The sequence below is a fragment of the Poromitra crassiceps genome (assembly GCF_964638095.1).
Source record: "Poromitra crassiceps genome assembly, chromosome: 14".
NCBI lineage: Eukaryota > Metazoa > Chordata > Actinopteri > Beryciformes > Melamphaidae > Poromitra > Poromitra crassiceps.
The window spans coordinates 35,363,960-35,383,089 of NC_139633.1; the positions used below are offsets into that span (position 1 = coordinate 35,363,960).

The window sequence follows — 19,130 nt, forward strand, 5'->3', positions numbered from 1 at the left end:
ATTGACAGAAATGATAATTCATTTATGAGTTATATTCTACAGGAATCAGAATACATTTTCAATAAAGACAAATTTACAGTTATATGTAAATAACAGTAGGCTAATCACAATAATAATAAAAACCCCATAAATGCCATCAACAAAGTAAAATTTTATTCTAGGGATGGGAGAGGGATAGGGAGTGATGGGAGGGACCAATATGTGCAGGACGGCGGGGTTTCCACCTGGAGTTAAAAGGAGGAGAAACATGTTAGTCAGTGTAAGCTCCAATTAACAATGCACAAATAAAAGTTAATTAAGGTCTACAACAATAAAAAACCTACCCATCATAACTTGAGAAACATGAGAAAACAACCACCAATTCTTAATTCATTAAAACATAATTAGAAAAAATAGACAAATACAAGCCTCATTTTTTTTAAAGAAAAAGCAAAAGAAATGGGCATTACTGTATATACCAATATGAAACTATAGGAAACAGGTGAGGTTTAATTCCTCATTTAAACCTAAAGGTTCAACTGTGTTCAGTTGTGTGATTGAAACGATTATTTGAATAGTCACTTTTGGGCTCTTTTGTGATGTTATTATTATTATTTTTTTTGTAGACTAAATGATTCATCGATTAATTGAAACAGTAATTAATTGATAATAATCATTAGTCACAGGCAGGCCTACATTTTTATTATGGCTCCGGCAGCATTAGCCGAGCCGGAGGCATTATGGTTTCAGGTTGCCCGTCTGTACGTCCCTCCAATGTTCCTTAACACGATATCTCAGGACGCCTTGACGGAATTTCATCAAATTTGGCTCAAACGTCCACTTTGAATCAAGGATGAACTGATTACCTTTTGGTGGTCAAAGGTTGAAGTTGAAGGTCACTGTCTCTGTCACGAATGCCATTTTTGAGCTTGTTAACGCGATATCTCAGGAAGGCCTTGAATGAATTTAATCACATTTGCCTCAAACATCACTTTGACTCAAGGATGAACTGATTACATATTGGTCCTCAAAGGTCAAGGTCACTGTGAACTCACGAACGCCATTTTCGAGCTCGTTAACGCCATATCTCAGTAACGCCTTGACGGAATTTCTTCACATTTGACTCAAAAGTCCAAGTCTGGACAGACTGCTCACTTGTTTGGCGGAGGCATATATCTGTGGTGCGGTCATTCTAGTTCTAGCTGATGTTGTTTGGACGTTCTGTCTGATAGTGAAGGGACTGTGTTTGTGTTGCAGGTGTTGAGTAACATCCACACGGTGAGGGCGACCTACAGCTCCAAGAGCCCCAAGACCTGGAGCTTCTCTCCCAGGGTATGAAGAGGCAGGAGTCCACACAAATGCTTCTTTTTTTGTTATCTTTTTTTTTTTTTTCAAAGAAGAAAGGCAACAGACATCGCAATGACAGACACAAAGAATCATATAATCCCACCTAGGAGCAAATAAAAATAAATCAAAAGAAGTTCATCCCTCCCTCCCTCCCTCCCTCCCTCCCACCCATGTGGCGTCCAATGCCCTCCCCTCCCGCCCCACGTTAGTTCTATATAACAGTACAATAATCATCGATGTATGATTAACTCATTGAGTGCCATTGACGACAGCTGTCGTCAATTCAAATACTGACGTAGAGTGCCAAAGACGACGATTGTCGTCAATTGCGTTTTTTGACGGTGGGACGTGGATCAATCCCTGATACATCTCTGGTACAACTATTGTAGCTATTGGAGGTCTATAACCTATTTTACAGATCCATTAGGTGGCGACAGTGCTGTCCAGATGAGAGAATGTGGAGTAAAAACACAGAAGAAGTCATTGGGGAAACGGAAACGCGGTGGTCTTTTGTAGTGAGCGGCGATCCTTTGATGAGAGAGACATGGCGAAGCGTAAGAGAAACCCCGACAAGTACAAGCAGCTTACTCTGCAAGAGAGCTTGTATTCTGTGCCTAAACGCGTGGCGATCGCTGGAGAAGGCACTAGTGGTGGTACCGGTGCCACCACTTCTGGTGGCGACCAGGAAAAAACTTTTCCCACTGCAGAAACCACGGTGCAGCTTGGTGGAGCTAACGGTGATGAAGACTATGGTAGTACACAGATGGGACCAGCGGCCTCTGTTACTGACACAGCACCCACCACCAGAGCTAACGTTAGATCGGGGGGCTCTTCCTCTCAGCATAGAGTGATCGATAGTACACAGATGGGACCGGCGGCCTCTGTTACTACGGCACCCACCACCAGAGGTAACGTTAGACCGGCGGCCTCTTTTACTGCCACGGCACCCACCACCAGAGCTAACGTTAGATCTGGGCGCTCTACCTCTCAGCGTAGAGTGATCGATACTAGTACACAGATGGGACCGGCGGCCTCTGTTACAGAGCGTGGGAGAGCTAGGAGTAGGCGGGTGCGTTTTCCCTCTCAGCGTGCAGAAGAACAAGTGATCGATGTAGACACCAGAGCCGTTAGACCGGGGTGCTCTTCCTCTCAGCGTAGAGTGATCGTTAGCTCTGCACCCACCACAGTGAAGCATGGTGGAGTGCGCGCTTCCTCTCAGCGTGCAGAAGAAAGAGATGAAGAAGACGAATCGGACATAGTTTCATCATCTCAGCTCACAACCGAAACATCAGATACGTCGGATGAATTCAGTGAGCCGGATCCAGATTCATCCGACGAGTGGCTGCCTGATTATGGATCTGTAGGTAGCAGAGATTCGTCGCCTGACGGAGGTAGCAGATATTCGTCGCCTGACACAGGCAGCAGAGCAGGTAAAACTTTTTTTCTAAATAGCCATAACATTGCAATAACACAATGTATATTTATGGTAGATATATTTCCAATAATGAAATGTATTTATGATAATTTATATATATATTTCAATAATTTACAGCTCCTACATCGAGGAAAAAACCCACTCCCACTCCCACATCCAGTACAAGGAAGAAAGATAAAAAAATATATACATATATATATATATATATATATATATATATATATATACACATAACCAAGCAATAAAAAATGTATTTGATAATTATATATATTTCAATCATTTACAGTTGCATCGAGCAGAGGTGGGTCAGATGCAGGCTGGCAGGAGGCAGACTGGGAACCAAACCCGATCCCCTTCAGTGCAACGCGTGGACCCCAGAATGCTGCTGCGGAGCTGGATTCCGGCCTGCCAGCTGACTTCCTGGAGCTGTTCCTGACCGATGAGCTGCTCCAGCACATTGTGGACCAGACAAACAATTTTGCCACTCAGTATTTCCAAGCACACCCAGACAGTCTGCCACATAGCAGGGGTAATGCTTGGAAACCAGTGTCAGTCTCAGAACTGAAAACATTTTTTGGACTAACGTTCATCACTGGTTATATAAAGAAACCAAGCATTGCGTTGTATTGGAGTACTGAGGAAATAGATGCCACACCCTATTTCAACAAGACAATGGCAAGGAACCGGTTCCAACTGATCTGGCGCTTCCTTCACTACAGTGACAATGCAGCACAGGATGCGACGGACAAAATGACTAAAGTCCGTCCTGTGTTGAACTATTTAGTCAACAAGTTCAAGGAGCTGTATCAACCAGGTCAAAACATTTGCATTGATGAGGGTATGATGCTGTGGAGGGGCCGTCTGTCATTCAAGGTGTACAACCCACAGAAGCCGGTCAAGTATGGAATAAAATCATACATACTGTGTGACTCTGCCACAGGGTACTGCTTCAACATGCAGCCTTATGTTGGGGTACCTAGCACTCTGCCAGACACTGTGTTCTCGCTCCTCGATCGCCTGCCAGGTCATGGTTACACGCTCTACATGGACAACTTTTACAACTCTGTTGCACTGTGTGAGCGTTTACTGAGAGCACAAACCAATGTGTGTGGAACGCTGAGGAAAAATAGGGGGGAACCTCCGATCATCAGGGAGGTGACAAAGGCTGAGCTGGGGGTGGGGGGAAGAGTTGTGCGTCACAATGAGAGGGTGATGGTTTTAGCTTGGCAGGACAAACGGCTGGTGAAGATGGTGACAACGTGCCACAAAGACACCATGCAGAGCGTGGACGTGTGGCAGAAGGGACAGACAAGCAAAGTGGCTCAGCTCAAGCCAGAGTGTGTTGTAGCATACAACTCCTCCATGAATGGGGTGGATAGGTTAGACCAAAACATAGCCTACTACCCCTTCATCCGGAAGACACTGAACTGGCCCAAGAAGTTTGTAGCATATCTGTTCCAAGTGTGCATGTTCAACGCCTACATCCTCTACAAAGCCAGGAACCCAGGGGAGTGTAAAACCCTCTTGGAGTTCATGCGGAGGGTGGTGAAGACATGGACCTCAAAGCGACCTGTGCCGGAGCCGGAGGAGGAGGAGGAGGAGGAGGAGGAGGAGGAAGTTGCAGTTGAGGGGGGTGGGGCACGCAGGGCACCATACAACAAGGACCCAGCCTGCAGGCTCACTATCCCGATTGGCAGACACAAGCTGGAACGCCTGAGGCCCACCACCAAAGCAAGACCAACAAGAAGGTGTAGGGTCTGCATACGCAGGGGCGAGCGCAAAGAGAGCAAATGGTGGTGCAAGACCTGTCGTATGCCCTTGCACCCAGGAGTGTGTTTCATAATTTACCACACTGAGCCGCACTATTGGAAATAAATAAACACACACACATACATAACTGTACATCATAACAATAACTTTGAACTGGACTTGCATCGTTGCAGCATCCCATACATACATACATACATAACTGTACAAATTTATTTTCTTTTTTTCTCAAAATAACTGAACTGTACTTTGAACATTTGAACTGTTCGATGAAGACCATGGTACTACTGGTAAACAGATGGGACCGGCGGCCTCTGTTAGCACGGCGTGCTTTTCCTCTCAGCGTGGAGTGATTGATGAAGACCATGGTACTACTGGTAAACAGATGGGACCGGCGGCCTCTGTTAGCACGGCGTGCTTTTCCTCTCAGCGTAGAGTAATCGATGAAGACCATGGTACTACTGGTAAACAGATGGGACCGGCGGCCTCTGTTAGCACGGCATGCTTTTCCTCAGCGTAGAGTGATTGATGAAGACCATGGTACTACTGGTAAACAGATGGGACCGGCGGCCTCTGTTAGCACGGCGTGCTTTTCCTCAGCGTAGAGTGATTGATGAAGACCATGGTACTACTGGTAAACAGATGGGACCGGCGGCCTCTGTTAGCACGGCGTGCTTTTCCTCTCAGCGTAGAGTAATCGATGAAGACCATGGTACTACTGGTAAACAGATGGGACCGGCGGCCTCTGTTACCATTTGAACTGTTCTTTGAACATTTTTGGTCAAGGGGATTTGAATTTGAATTATTCAAGAAAGTTGTGCATTTTGAAATGCTTACACATGTTGTACACCCGTGTATAGCGCCACCTATGGATGAATCCTGCCCATTCTTTCTGGCATAGTCACTCATGGTCTCTACTTGCCGTATGTAAATTTTTATATTTTTTGGTGAAGGGGTTTTTGAATTATTCAATAACAACTTTGGAAACAGCCAAAGTGACGATCCCACAGAGCTGCTGTTGCAGCTAAAAAATAATATTTTGCTATGAAAATTCCTTTGTTTTTGCTGTTTTATTGAAGGAAATGACTGTTCAAATGTTTTAGGTGTCACTAAATCAGAAAATATTAGGTTCAGAGTCAGTGATGTGCTTGAAATGTTTCCTTTCACAAAAGTGTGATTATCTCAGCTTCTAAGTTGAAACGGCTGTTTTTCCTCAAATCAACCCATCTTCTCCGGCTGATACCTAAAGAACGGAAAATGGTATCAATAAACTTTTTTTTGCTGATGATACAATAGAGTCTCCTTGTTCTTTTTGCATGTTCGGTGTTTACATAGTAATATCACACAATAATCTGTCGGCCTCGAGAAATCACTGAAAACGCTCTGAAACTCTGGCACTGGGAGCGTCCGTTCTCCAAAAGTGGCTGGCACTCAATGAGTTAATTAGGGATGCACAGGGAAACATCCCTGCCGATACGACGGAACAATGATGCCCCAATTACGCCCACATGTTCCATGGTTGACTAGCTATTCGATGCCAGTAATCCCCGGTGTGAGGGTGTGCACGCCAGCATGACTTACTTAACCTAAGTTGAAGCACAACTTAGGTTCACACAAAATCAGGCACGACACGCGCCAATTCCGCACCAGGAGAAACCCGATGCTCCCCGAAATCAGGCAGAAAAAATAAATTAATACATAAATAAATAAAAAGATGTGGGATACATCAGTATCGGCAGTCGGGCATGAGAGCAGGAAGGCATCGGCAAATTGGACTTCGACAGAAAATCCCACACTGCAATAAAACCAAAATCATTGAAGTACAAAGTATTACCAAACTTGAGGATGTTCAAGTCAGCAGCTGTTTAGCAACAGAAGCCCTTCTGTTGACCACACGATCATCTCAGTCCACGCTGCTCTCTTCCTTTACCTCAGGTGACAGAGACTTCTGTTGACCACACGATCATCTCAGTCCACACTGCTCTCTTTCTTTACCTCAGGTGACAGAGACTTCTGTTGACCACACCATCATCTCAGTCCACCCTGCTCTCTTCCTTTACCTCAGGTGACAGAGACTTCTGTTGACCACACCATCATCTCAGTCCACGCTGCTCTCTTCCTTTACCTCAGGTGACAGAGACTGCACTCAAACCCAATATAAAACCCTGCTTACAGTAACCCTAAGTATCATGCTGTGGTTTGAATGTGTTGATCTCATCTATGAAAGACACATGGAAGTATGTTGGCACCAAAGGTTGCCAGCGAAAAATTTGTGGCCGCTATTTGGGGAACCTTGCCATAAAAGTATGGAAGTTGGATACCCAGCGCTGTTCATGACTTCACATTTATCTGACTGATGATACCTCCTACAGTGTACATGCCATGACTGTCCCATAAGTGAAAGCAGACTTAAGTGTTTGTGTGTGTGTGTGTGTGTGTGTGTGTGTGTGTGTGTGTGTGTGTGTTCCAGATGACCGGTGTCCTTCCCACCCTCCTAGACGGAGACTGTTTTCTGCGCTGCAGCTCTAACTCTCCTGACCTGGGAATCCTCTTTGAACTGGGAGTTACCTTTATACGGAATGTAAGGCTTACACACACACACACACACACACACACACATACACACACACACACACACACAGGCGCGCACACAGAAAAGCTGAATTTGTCCATCTGATTTGTGTGTATGGGAAGCGCTGGTGTGTGATGAGCTGTGTGTGTTTTTAGTCGACAGGAGAGAGAGGAGACCTGAGCTGTGGCTGGGCCTTCCTCAAACTGACCGACGACACCGGAAATCCACTCCCCGCTAGGTACACACACACACAAACACACACGCACACACACACACGCACACACACACACACACACACACACACACACACGCGCGCACACACACACGCACACGCGCACACGTTTGAAATATTTATTTATGTCCACATAAATACAAGTATGCAAAGGACATAAACAGTAATAGTGCAGTCAAATGCTGGGAGTCAGTCAGTTACATGAGTGCCCAGACGGCAACCACAATAATGCATACACATAAGAAACACACAGGATGATAACATGGCAGGTTGATATATACAGTTATACTGTAATGCAAGATAGCGGTCAGTATCCACTTCATGGGTACAAAAAGCAGCTCCTCCTCCATATTGAGCGGTAGATAGTAGATATTGAACAATATCTCGCTAACTGCTTGGCCCTTCTCTTTGGGAGACCATGCAGCCATCTGAAAGCCTCTCATAACCAGCTTATGGACATGATCTAGGCTACCAAATATGAAAACTAGAAGTTTACACCTGTAGCCCAGCTGTGAAATGGCCTGTTCTAGCTGTTGAGACACACACACATACAGACACACACACACACACACACACACACACACACACACACACACACACGCACCATATTTGTTCATTCATATATTTTACTTGATTATTGTTGGTTGCATTTAATTAGGGCTGTCAGCGTTAACGCATTAATCGTGCGTTAATGCGTGCCGATCATAACGCGTTTTTTTTTTTAATCGCGTTAATCGCATGCCGCTATTTTGTCCCTTCGTCGCACCCATACTTGTAGTCAAGCCGTTCAGTTTCCTGTCTCCTGCTTGTGCAGGAGGCATGGAAGAGAATGACAGCAATACGTTTTTAAATGGCTCATTTTACTTAAAAAAAACTCCCCAAATGCCACAGTGGACAAGTCAAGAGCCGTAGTTTGCACCTTGTGTAAAACGGAATTAAAATATCACCGAAGTACATCGAGTTTGAGGCGAGCCATCACCTAAAAGTAGCTAGCGGCCAGCTAGCAGCCAGCTAGCTAGTGCGAGACTCATCGCTCATTCTTCCTTCAGAGTCTCGGATGCGCGGGTCCTCTAACCACTGGGAGGTCGGCTCCAATGGCTTCACGCGATATACACGTTATCAATACACAGTTTCCAATACTGAGCCATTATTCACATGGAAGTGCCAAAGTTTTTAGCTCAGACACAGCTTTCTTCGGCTGTGTCATTTTGGGTTTCGACTGCTCCACAGCGCCGCCGCCGGAAGTATCGGTTCTAGATATATTTTGTAGACATTGTTACCTCCTGTCTACATTCCAAATCTAAAATTCAAGATCACAAAGTACATTTATTTGCATTCATTTGATTCCCAATCACGACACACTGGTGGTAAGAATTATTAATATCTAATTAAAAATGCTTTGAAATGCAAAATAATGGCATTTTAAACATGCGATACAAAGATGCGATTAATCGCGATTAACTATAGTTAATCGCACGATTAATCGCGATTAATAAAATGAATCGTTTGACAGCCCTACATTTAATACAACCTCTTTGCATTGCTCTAAATTATATAATCTTTTTTTCTTTGCTGTATCCTATTTCTATTTGGTGCTGCACTGACCCTGTTGACACAGTAAAGTTGCATCTGATCTGATCTGATCTACTCTGTGTGTATATGACCTATGATCAGATCCCCCCCCCCCCCCCCCCTATTTTTTTTATCCCCCATTAGTGCTAATTTTAATTTATTTATCCTGGTTGCTGCTCCACCCTCTGCTGATCTGGGGAGAGCCGAAACTGGCTCCATGCTTCCTCCGAGACATGGGCAGTTAGCCAGCCGCTTCTTTTCAGCTGACAGGGGATCCTTCACCGGTAGGACATAGCACGTGGGAGGATCACGCTATTCCAACCAGTTCCCCTCCCTCCGAATGATCAGAGGAGGCACCACTTCAGCGACCAGGATATTGCATGTTTTGGTGAGGGGTTCCTATATGAAGGAAACCCTCAGGGGGCACGGGGTGAACATGCAAACTCCACACAGACATCCACACCTTTTGACAACCCCACACGGGCGGTGGGCACTCGAGGACATGCGGACGGGCACGCACTCCTTCAGTGCTCAGAGCGTCCCAGGTGGGAATCAAACCCAGGACCTTCTAGCTGTGAGGCGACAGCGCTACCACTGCGCCACCGTGCCCCCCTTATGATCTGATCTGATCTGATCTACTGTGTGTGTAGGACCTATGATCTGATCTGATCTACTCTCTGTGTGTAGGACCTATGATCTGATCTGATCTACTCTGTGTAGGACCTATGATCTGATCTACTCTGTCTGTGTAGGACCTATGATCTGATCTGATCTACTCTCTGTGTGTAGGACCTCTGATCTGATCTACTCTCTGTGTGTAGGACCTATGATCTGATCTGATCTACTCTCTGTGTGTAGGACCTATGATCTGATCTGATCTACTGTGTGTGTAGGACCTATGATCTGATCTGATCTACTCTCTGTGTGTAGGACCTATGATCTGATCTGATCTACTCTCTGTGTGTAGGACCTATGATCTGATCTGATCTACTCTCTGTGTGTAGGACCTATGAGCTGCCAGTGAATGGCGGCACTCCCTATGAGAAAGACGTAGCGATGGAGGCTTCAGTAACCAGAGGAGGTGAGAAGGAGCAGCAGAGCTCATCATTCTTTAGTTTAGTTTATTGGACAGTTGATACAATACATGACAAATTAAGTTACACATCATAAAAATGTAGTTGTAATTGTGTGGTCCTTATACACAAACATTATCATCATTACCTACAAGTACAATAATGCACAGACTGCTCCAGTGGAGCTGCTCAGTGGCCATCAGATCAGACTGTGGTTGTACTGGTGAGCTTCCAGGTGTGAAGGTGTGTGTGAATGTAAACAGGGTGCTCCTGAAAAAGACAGCATTGCTCTCAGTGAGACTCCCCCTGTATAAATAAAGGTAAAAAACAACAACACTGATACAGACAGTTGAGCCTTCTCACTCTAAACAGTCTCTGGAGAGAAGCAGCCTTGTTTTCAAATTGGCAAGTGCATTTGTGAAATCTCATCTCCTCTCCTCTCCCCATTTGTCTTCTCCTGTCCTCTCCTGTCCCCTCCTCTCTTCATCTCCTCTCCTCCTCTCCCCACCTCTCTTCATCTCCTCTCCTCCTCTCCTCTATTAATATATGCTCCCCTCCCCTCCTTTCCTCCTCTCCACTCCACTCCTCTCTTCTCCTCCTCTCCTCTCTCAGCTCCAGCTGGTGTTTTGCAGCAGATGCTGCTGGCCAGGCGGCAGCCCAAGCTGATCGTCAAACTGAAATCAGCCAAAAGTCGGACCAGAACCCAGCTCAGGTGAGAGAACCACTGGAGAGCTTTAACACACCCAGTGGATGATGTGTTCAGCCTTCAAGGAAAGATCCACCCTCACATCCACTTAGGCCCAATCCCAATACACCCCTTGCCCCTATCACTTAGCCCTTAACCCTCGTTTGATGCGTTCACGTGTCCTGGTAGAGTGTCCCCATTCTTGTTGGGACAGAGACGTGTCCTGGTAGAGTGTCCCCATTCTTGTTGGGACAGAGACGTGTCCTGGTAGAGTGTCCCCATTCTTGTTGGGACAGAGACGTGTCCTGGTAGAGTGTCCCCATTCTTGTTGGGACAGAGACGTGTCCTGGTAGAGTGTCCCCATTCTTGTTGGGACAGAGGGCTAGGGTGAAGTGGTAGGACTATATAGCCCACCAAACAGAGCTTCTTCAGAGGTAGGTTATGAAAAATCTCCCAGAATGCCTTGCGAATCATGGGCAAGATGGTGGCTAAGGCTAAAAGAAAACACAAATGTAAGCATTTTCTTTGATAGTAAATATTTAAAACAAGGCCAGGTTGAAACCTGGCATAGGGCCGGTGTGCTCAGTAAAGTGCAGAACTCTGCCAAGGTGTATTGAGTCATTGGGGCGCCGCGCAAATTTTTTTTGGCCCCTTGAAACCAGATTAGAGGACCATTTACATTAAGATTAGACTGTTTTTCAGTCTTAACCATCAATTTGCTGAGTGAGTGGCACTGCTCTTGCCCAGATGTAGCCATATAGGTAAAACACTAATATTTTCTGACTCACCTCCACCACCACCTGCTGATGTCTATATTATTTAACCATCTCATTCTCTTTAACAGTCCAACATAAAATCTATCAAATAAAATTAAAGCAAGAGCTTGTCCTCAAATAAAATGAATATAGTGCAATTCAAAATAAAATAGTAGAATAAATTAAATTCAAGTCACTTTCAGGAGGAATACCAAAAACCTTGTGCAATGTCAACTGAGTTTAGCAGCAGCAGTCCAACATAAAAGCATCATCTTAACACATTCACTGCCAGCCTTTTTTTTTTTTACTGTAGGTAGCTTTTGCCAGAGGGTTTTTTTGAGGATTCTGGCTCATTTTACAAGAGCCAAGGATAATTTTCTGCTTGGAGTTTGTCAACACAAAGTTCACAAAAGTACTAATAGAATGTGTGCTTTCTCTGTCTAAAAGAGTTAGTTTGTAGAGTTAGTAGTTATGTAGATATTAGCCGTTGAGTACAGCATGGTTTCAGCGTCTGAGACAAAAAGCTGAGATAATCGCAGTTTTGTGAAATTCAATATCAAACAGTCACTTTAACCATTTATTTTTGGCATCAGTGAGACATCAGACATAAACAATATAGTTCTGAACAGTAATTTCCTCCATAGCAGCACCCGCACCCCCTCTCCTTACAACTCCTCCCTCCGTGGGCGTGTCTCCGTGTTTGTCAGTCACAAGCCAGTCTCTCCTGCCTGTCTGAGCAGTGAGCAGCAGCCTCTCTCTGGCGGTCCCTCGTCGGCGAGCGTGGATGTGGCTTAATCCGTTCTTGGATTTTCGGTTGAGAGCTTTGACGAAGCCTTGTGTGACTCTAGGCTTATGCTGCGCGCTTCAAAGTGTGCTTTCCACCCAGTCCACCTGTGGAAGCCCCCGGCGCACGGGTGCGCCCGTGTGAAAGGTTTTCGCCTACAGTATGAGAATGAGGCTCGTTCGCTTCTGGGTCCTCGGTTGAGCTCAGCTGGAATGCGTGCGTTTCTGGCCAAACAACACTCAATAGTCTGAGCACCGTCGCCACTCAGTGGGTCGGCGGAATGGATTGCACACGCCCGGCGGCTCTAACAGTATAATAGAAGATGCAAAAGGGCCAGATCAAGGATCCACCGTCAAAAAAAAAAAAACGATTTTTTTGACGTATCCATACGTCGCTGGCAGTTAACGGTTGGATTCTGCTTGACGTATGCATACGTCGCTGGCAGTTAACGTGTTAACAGTACAATGGTGTGCAATTTTCAGTAACAGTGCTCTTAATTTTGGAGAAAGACAAAATGCTCCATGTAAGATGGCCACACACATGGACTGTACACACATCATTTAGACACAAGACTGTCAGTAGCATCCACACCCAACATGGGTCCATGTGAAAGCATGGGAATGCCCACTGGAATCGACTGGAATGAGGCACGCGACCTGTTTGGAAGAGTGTGCTGACGTCAAATGACGCTCCGCTGATGGGTAATGTGGCTAATATGTTAGCGGCTAACTGTTACTTGTCGTTACTTTACATGGCAGTAAAACGCCACCGAATGACCAAATTGATTTAACTTTTAACCATTTCGATTTCCACTCTCCATACGGACCCCCAGCATTGGTTAGTTTATAACGTGACTATATTTATAATGTTTATAACGTGCTCCAGCTTCCGGTTTATACTATCAGTCTGAATACAGCCAGGGGTTGGAGCTATTGCGCAACACCGCAAACCGGTCGGAGTACGTTATAAACGTTATAAATTGTCACGACGTTAACAACTAACCAATGCTGGCGGTCCCTATGGAAAGTGGAAATCGAAATCGTTAAAAGTTAAATCAATTTGGTCATTCAGTGGCATTTTACTGCCATGTAAAGTAACGACAAGTAACAGTTAGCCGCTAACATGAGCTACACTATTTTTGTTTTGTGACGATTGGGGCGCGTCGAGGCACGTAGCGTGCGTCGACATCATCGATTACGTCGACTCGCCGAAATGTCCGACGACCGGCTCTTGTGGAACTCTCACAATATTAGCCAGAGGTGCATTACCGCCACCTACTGGACTGGAAAGTGGAAAGACATTACAACGCCTGAATCCGTGCTAAAATGGTCTGGGCGACTGAGTGGAATGTAAGGGCCCTGCTGTGCATGCACACCGGCCCCAAAAATATCCTAACCATCCTACTTTGGATTATTATTTCATCGCATGATGAGTACACAAGTCACAACATGTACATGTGAGTGTTTCTGGTACTGTTGGAATGTGTATTTTGGGCGGCTGAATTGGAGTAGGCAAAAGTACCATAGTCTGCGTAGCGCTAAGCTAAGTAGCAGTGAGGGCTCTACCACAGTTTGTACTGCACGCAGAGTGAAGATAAAGGCATGTACTAAACTCTCAAAATGTTGGCGTATCCCTTAAGGCTGATTTGTGCATCAGAGCCCATTTCCATGTTGCATTTCCCCCTTTGATGCATAAGCTGTGTCTCAAAGCTTTGCTTATATTTAAGCAATATAGCATGAGAGCAAGTGTGTTGTGATGAATATATCACACTGATAAGCTGTTATCCCACGAGGCCGCAGGCCGAGTGGGATAACAGCTTATCAGTGTGATATATTTCACAACACACGCTGCTCGAGTGCTATATTGCTTTTATAAAACGGTTTCCAAGTATAATAATATAATAATAATAATACTATAAGTCCGACTGGCATGGTTTTTCTTTAAGAGTCAGTTGAAACACTACTGTAAGGCGGGACCTCTAGCAAGAAGATAGACGTGCGGGTGATTTGATTGGATCGTTCTGGAGACTGAAGTCGACATTGGCCAATCCTGGCGCTTGCTGAGAGCAAAGCCCGACCAGGGGCCGGTTGCACCAATGGCGGCGATTGAGCCAGAAAGACAGTCTGAATGAAATTGAATGTAACGTTCCCAATTCTATGTATTAACTTCTAAAAAACTAACGGCAACATTTTGGAAGGCTAAGCCACACAACTAGTTAGTTATAATCTAACGTCGTGCTTTCAAAGACAGCGAACTGGCGGTGTTACGATGAACACGGCTCAGTTGACCGCAGTTACGACGATGACGGTCAAAAAGGTCTCCGCGGAGATCTCTGTTACAGGCAGTTAAGACCAGTGTAAGACCAGTTGGTGCAACCGGCCCCAGAGCCGTATGCCGACACCAAGTAACGTACTTTTAGTAAGAGAGTTGCGCCATCATGCGTCCATAATGACTCATTGTACAAAGACTTGAAGGACTAGTGACCCTCCATACAGCAGATCAGGAGAAAGCTGTTTGGCTCGAGCGCAGCGCTGCCATTTAGTAAGAGAGTTGCCATGGTAACCAATAACCCATGGCCATGGGTTATTGAACTCGGTTACTGGAATTATACAATGGCTGTGAACCAATCAGATTGCTTGATTTGAGGTACCCATTTTATAAAGATCCATATACAACTGTGCAATATCTGACTTCTAGCCTTGTTTGTAATCCAGTGTGGTTTGCATATACTTAGACTGTAGTGTACATAGATATACGATTCTTTTTTTTTCTTATATACATATTTATAATGGTCATTCTACCTCACTAATGTTTATAATGTAAATAGCCGTTTGTTTTAGCTTGTATGCATAGTTTGCTTAGCTTTTCTTTTTCCCTGTGTAAAAACATTGAGAGCAACATATACCGGAGTCAAATGACATACTTGGCCAATAAAGCTGATTCTGATTCTAAATAGATTTGATGTCTGGCAACAAACTGGTGGCGTCTGTCTGACTACTGATGATGAATCAGAATCTCCAAGGGTTGTCCCATTTCATAGGGCTAGATTTCAACCAGTACCCCTCCTAACTGTTCTGGGGGGTTAGTCCAAAAGCCCGGGGCGTAGGGGTACAAGTAAGACATGGGATTGGCCCTTATTACACTGTTAGAACTCCACAGTCTTGTGATGTCTCCTCTTCTATGATGGATTAGGCATGGGCTATTCCCGGCTTTACCGGTTCGGTTTGGTGTCGAGCCCAAACCGGTTTGATCACGTGCAAACCGAAAAAAATATATATATATTATATGAAAAAAAAAAAAAAAAAAAACGTATTAGCCTCTTCTCAAGTTGCACTAGTAGGGAAAAGTATTATTTTGTTTATTATGTTGATGTTTGAAGAAAAGTTAAGCTGAAAAGTTATGAGAAATAAAAACTATATATATCTATATAGATATAGATATATATAGATATATAGATATGTATATATATACATTATGCCATGTTGGGTCCTGGAATGTGAGGGAATTGGGTCTGGGGAGGCCTTGAAAAGATCCTTGAATGTGATGTTTAAGAAGGAGTGGGAACCGTGCTGTGAGTTAATGGCAGTGTTGGGCAAGTTACTTTCAAAATGTAATATACTACATGTGACTACTTTCATTTGAAAGTAATAGGTTACTTTACAATATTACTGTCTGTGTAGAGTAACTCGTTACTTATTACACTACTTTTGCATTACTTTCACTGTAATAACAGCAGTATCAGAATGACATTGTCACCCCGGAACATCCCAAAAAATTATTTCAACCATCTTGAAGTCAGTGTAAACAATCCAAAATTCTAAATGTGATCCTTTTCCTTTGTTATTGTCATCTATGGTTATTTGCATAATACACAGTTTGATTAGGAAAGTATTTAAATATGTGCTTTGATTAAAAAAAGTAACTCAATTTGTAACTTGAGTTACTTGACAAAGTAACTGGTATAATATTACTGAAATCCTATAAGTAATAAGTTATATTACTGAGTTACTGCTAAAAGTAATATATTACATGTAATATGTTACTTTTGTAATGAGTTACCCCCAACACTGGTTAATGGTATGATTCTTGTTTGTTTTAGCCTGAGCATGCTTTTTTCTTTTTCTTTTGTGTGAGAGGACATTGAGAGTTAAGCCAACCGGACCCAATTTCCTTGTATGTGTACATACTTGGCCAATAAAGCTGATTCTGGTTCTGATTCTGATTCTGATGTGTCCCCTGTCAGTGTCCTCCCAGACCCTCTGCTGCACTGTCTGAGCTGCGTCCACCTGCTGGCTCTGCACAGACAGCTGCTGGCTGACACACTGCTGATGGACAGGCCCACCATGCAGAGTGCAGGTAAACAAACACCAAACAAAACCATCAACAAACCAGGTAAACAAACTCCAAAAACAACAACAACAAAAATAAACCAACACAAAACCTGCACATTTCTTCTAGCGACTCCAGGAACAGTGCTGCTTTGCTGATGCTGTTATTCTCTCTCTCTCTCTGCTCTCTCTCTCTCTCTGCCCGCTCTCTCTCTCTCTGCTCTCTCTCTCTCTCTGCTCTCTCTCTGCTCTCTCTCTCTCTCTGCTCTCTCTCTGCTCTCTCTCTCCTCTCTCTGCTCTCTCTCTCTCTCTGCTCTCTCTCTGCTCTCTCTCTCTCTCTCTCCTCTCTCTGCTCTCTCTCTCTCTCTGCTCTCTCTCTGCTCTCTCTCTCTCTGCTCTCTCTCTCTCTGCTCTCTCTCTCTCTCCTCTCTCTCTCTCCTCTCTCTGCTCTCTCTCTCTCGCTGCTCTCTCTCTCTCTCTGCTCTCTCTCTGCTCTCTCTCTCTCTCTCTCCTCTCTCTGCTCTCTCTCTCTCTCTCTCCTCTCTCTGCTCTCTCTCTCTCTGCTCTCTCTCTCTCTCTCTCTCTCTGCTCTCTCTCCCTCTGCCCCCTCTCTCTCTCTCTGCTCTCTCTCTCTCTGCTCTCTCTCTCTGCCCTCTCTCTCTCTCTCTCTCTCTCTCTCTCTCTGCCCCCTCTCTCTCTCTGCCCTCTCTCTCTATCTGCCCTCTCTCTCTCTCTCTCTGCTCTCTCGCTCTCTTGCTCTCTCTCTCTCTGCCCCCCCTCTCTCTCTCTTGCTCTCTCTCTCTCTCTCTCTCTCTCTGCCCTCTCTCTCTCTCTCTCTGCCCTCTCTCTCTCTGCTCTCTCGCTCTCTTGCTCTCTCTCTCTCTCTCTGCCCCCCCTCTCTCTCTCTTGCTCTCTCTCTCTCTCTGCTCTCTCTCTGCTCTCTCTCTCTTTCTCTCTCTCTCTCTCTGCCCTCTCTCTCTCAGATGTGATGTGCAGTCCTGTGCTGTCTACCTTCCCTGTGTTGTTGGACCAGTCAGACCTGCTGGATGCTGTCAGGGTCAGTAGGCAGAGCTTCATACTGGCATACATACATACAGTATTCAGCTGTCAGGCTGCCCTGTGATGATGCTTGTCAGGGGGACGACAGAGAACAACTTCACGGTGCTTTGGTGAACCTGACTCTTTTCTGACAGAATATTATGTCGACTTTGCCAACTTTGAATACAGAACAACAAGGAACAGCGACGGCCGGTGTTAACTTGCCCCTCCCTGTAGTGTCCAGCAGCACTGTTCAGCACAGCAATCCACATAATAACGTAACGTTGACTTGTTTCATAATCCTTGAAACGGGTGTGATTCCAGACTCGATGAGGAAAACCTTTTGAAAATGTGATATCCATACTCTATATATCCATACACAGTTCAGCTTGTTGACTGGTTATGACTGGCTCACTGATTGGCTGACTTGTTGACTGGTTATATTGATTGACTTTTGGTACTCTGGCTGATGTGGAGTTTTATTGTTTGTTTGACTGACTGGTGTTTTCCCTCAGAGCGCCTGGCTGGATGCTGAGAGCAACATGAGCAGAGCGCAGAAGGTCAGACTCTGTGTGTGTGTGTGTGTGTGTGTGTGTGTGTGTGTGTGTCTGTGTGTGTCTGTGTGTGTCTGTGTGTGTGTGTGTGTGTGTGTGTGTGTGTGTGTGTGTGTGTGCGCGTGTAATACCTATACTAACCTGTAGATAGTGCTGTAATGCTGCCTGTCCATGTGTGTCTTCTGACCTGCTGGCTTTTCTCTACCAAAATGTTAACATAATTCCATTCTGGTAAATCCTTTCTGGGTAACACTTTCATTAATGTTTAGTTAATGTTTAATAATGGTTAATTATGGGTTAGCTAATGCTTATTAATCATTAACTAACCCTAATTAATGTACTATTATTGCAAAGTGTTACCATGTGCGTGTGTGTATACAGTACATACAGTTATTGCAGACTACTGACTTTGTGTATGAACCGTTCCTTCCTTCCTGTGTTTAATAACAGTTATTACTGTAAACTTAATCCATTCATTTGTATCATTATTATTGTTTGTTTGCAGAGAGACTTTCTCCATGTGAAACAGGAGTTCATTAAGACCTACATGTCATCAGTCTACTACCTTCTCCACTGCCCCTCGCTGCCGTGCCCCCGCTGGGCGGACCCGCCCTCCGAGGAGCAGCGGGCCAGAGTCATCTATGACACACTGGATGCCCTCAAACACGCCCAGCAAGCCTCCAGCCAATCAGGAACCCCGCAGGTCTTCCTCGAGCCCGCCCATCAGCACCTCGCCTTTGATGTCACAGAGTTGACCTTTGACCTCCTCAGTGTGGCGCGGTAACAGGGTGGGAATGAACACACGGCAACATCACTCAGTACATGGTACATTTTGATTGGAGTTCATTATGTTAAAGTAAAATTCGACTCAATATGTTAAATTAACTGTATATATTAGACATATTCTAACATTTTTTGACATCAATAAATCTAGCCTGACATCGCCAGGCCAATTCGCAAATGCGAATGAGTCTGGAAATTCTCTGTTCAATTTTGATTTCCATGAGCC

The 19,130-nt window shown here is 44.8% G+C and overlaps 1 protein-coding gene across 1 annotated transcript in view; it reads left to right on the plus strand.

Moving 5' to 3' along the window:
- LOC310789168 (nephrocystin-1-like) overlaps window positions 1–18,905 on the plus strand; it is a gene marked incomplete at both ends in the record, with an annotated part of 149,257 nt that extends 130,352 nt beyond the window's left edge. Inside the window, 9 exons of the mRNA XM_083650758.1 lie at window positions 1,237–1,311; window positions 6,999–7,109; window positions 7,256–7,338; window positions 9,909–9,985; window positions 10,590–10,689; window positions 16,445–16,557; window positions 17,513–17,586; window positions 18,083–18,127; window positions 18,627–18,905. Of these exons, the coding sequence (XP_083506884.1) occupies window positions 1,237–1,311; window positions 6,999–7,109; window positions 7,256–7,338; window positions 9,909–9,985; window positions 10,590–10,689; window positions 16,445–16,557; window positions 17,513–17,586; window positions 18,083–18,127; window positions 18,627–18,905 (957 nt within the window). The remainder of the gene's footprint in view (window positions 1–1,236; window positions 1,312–6,998; window positions 7,110–7,255; window positions 7,339–9,908; window positions 9,986–10,589; window positions 10,690–16,444; window positions 16,558–17,512; window positions 17,587–18,082; window positions 18,128–18,626) is intronic.
- Window positions 18,906–19,130: the final 225 nt, after the last annotated feature.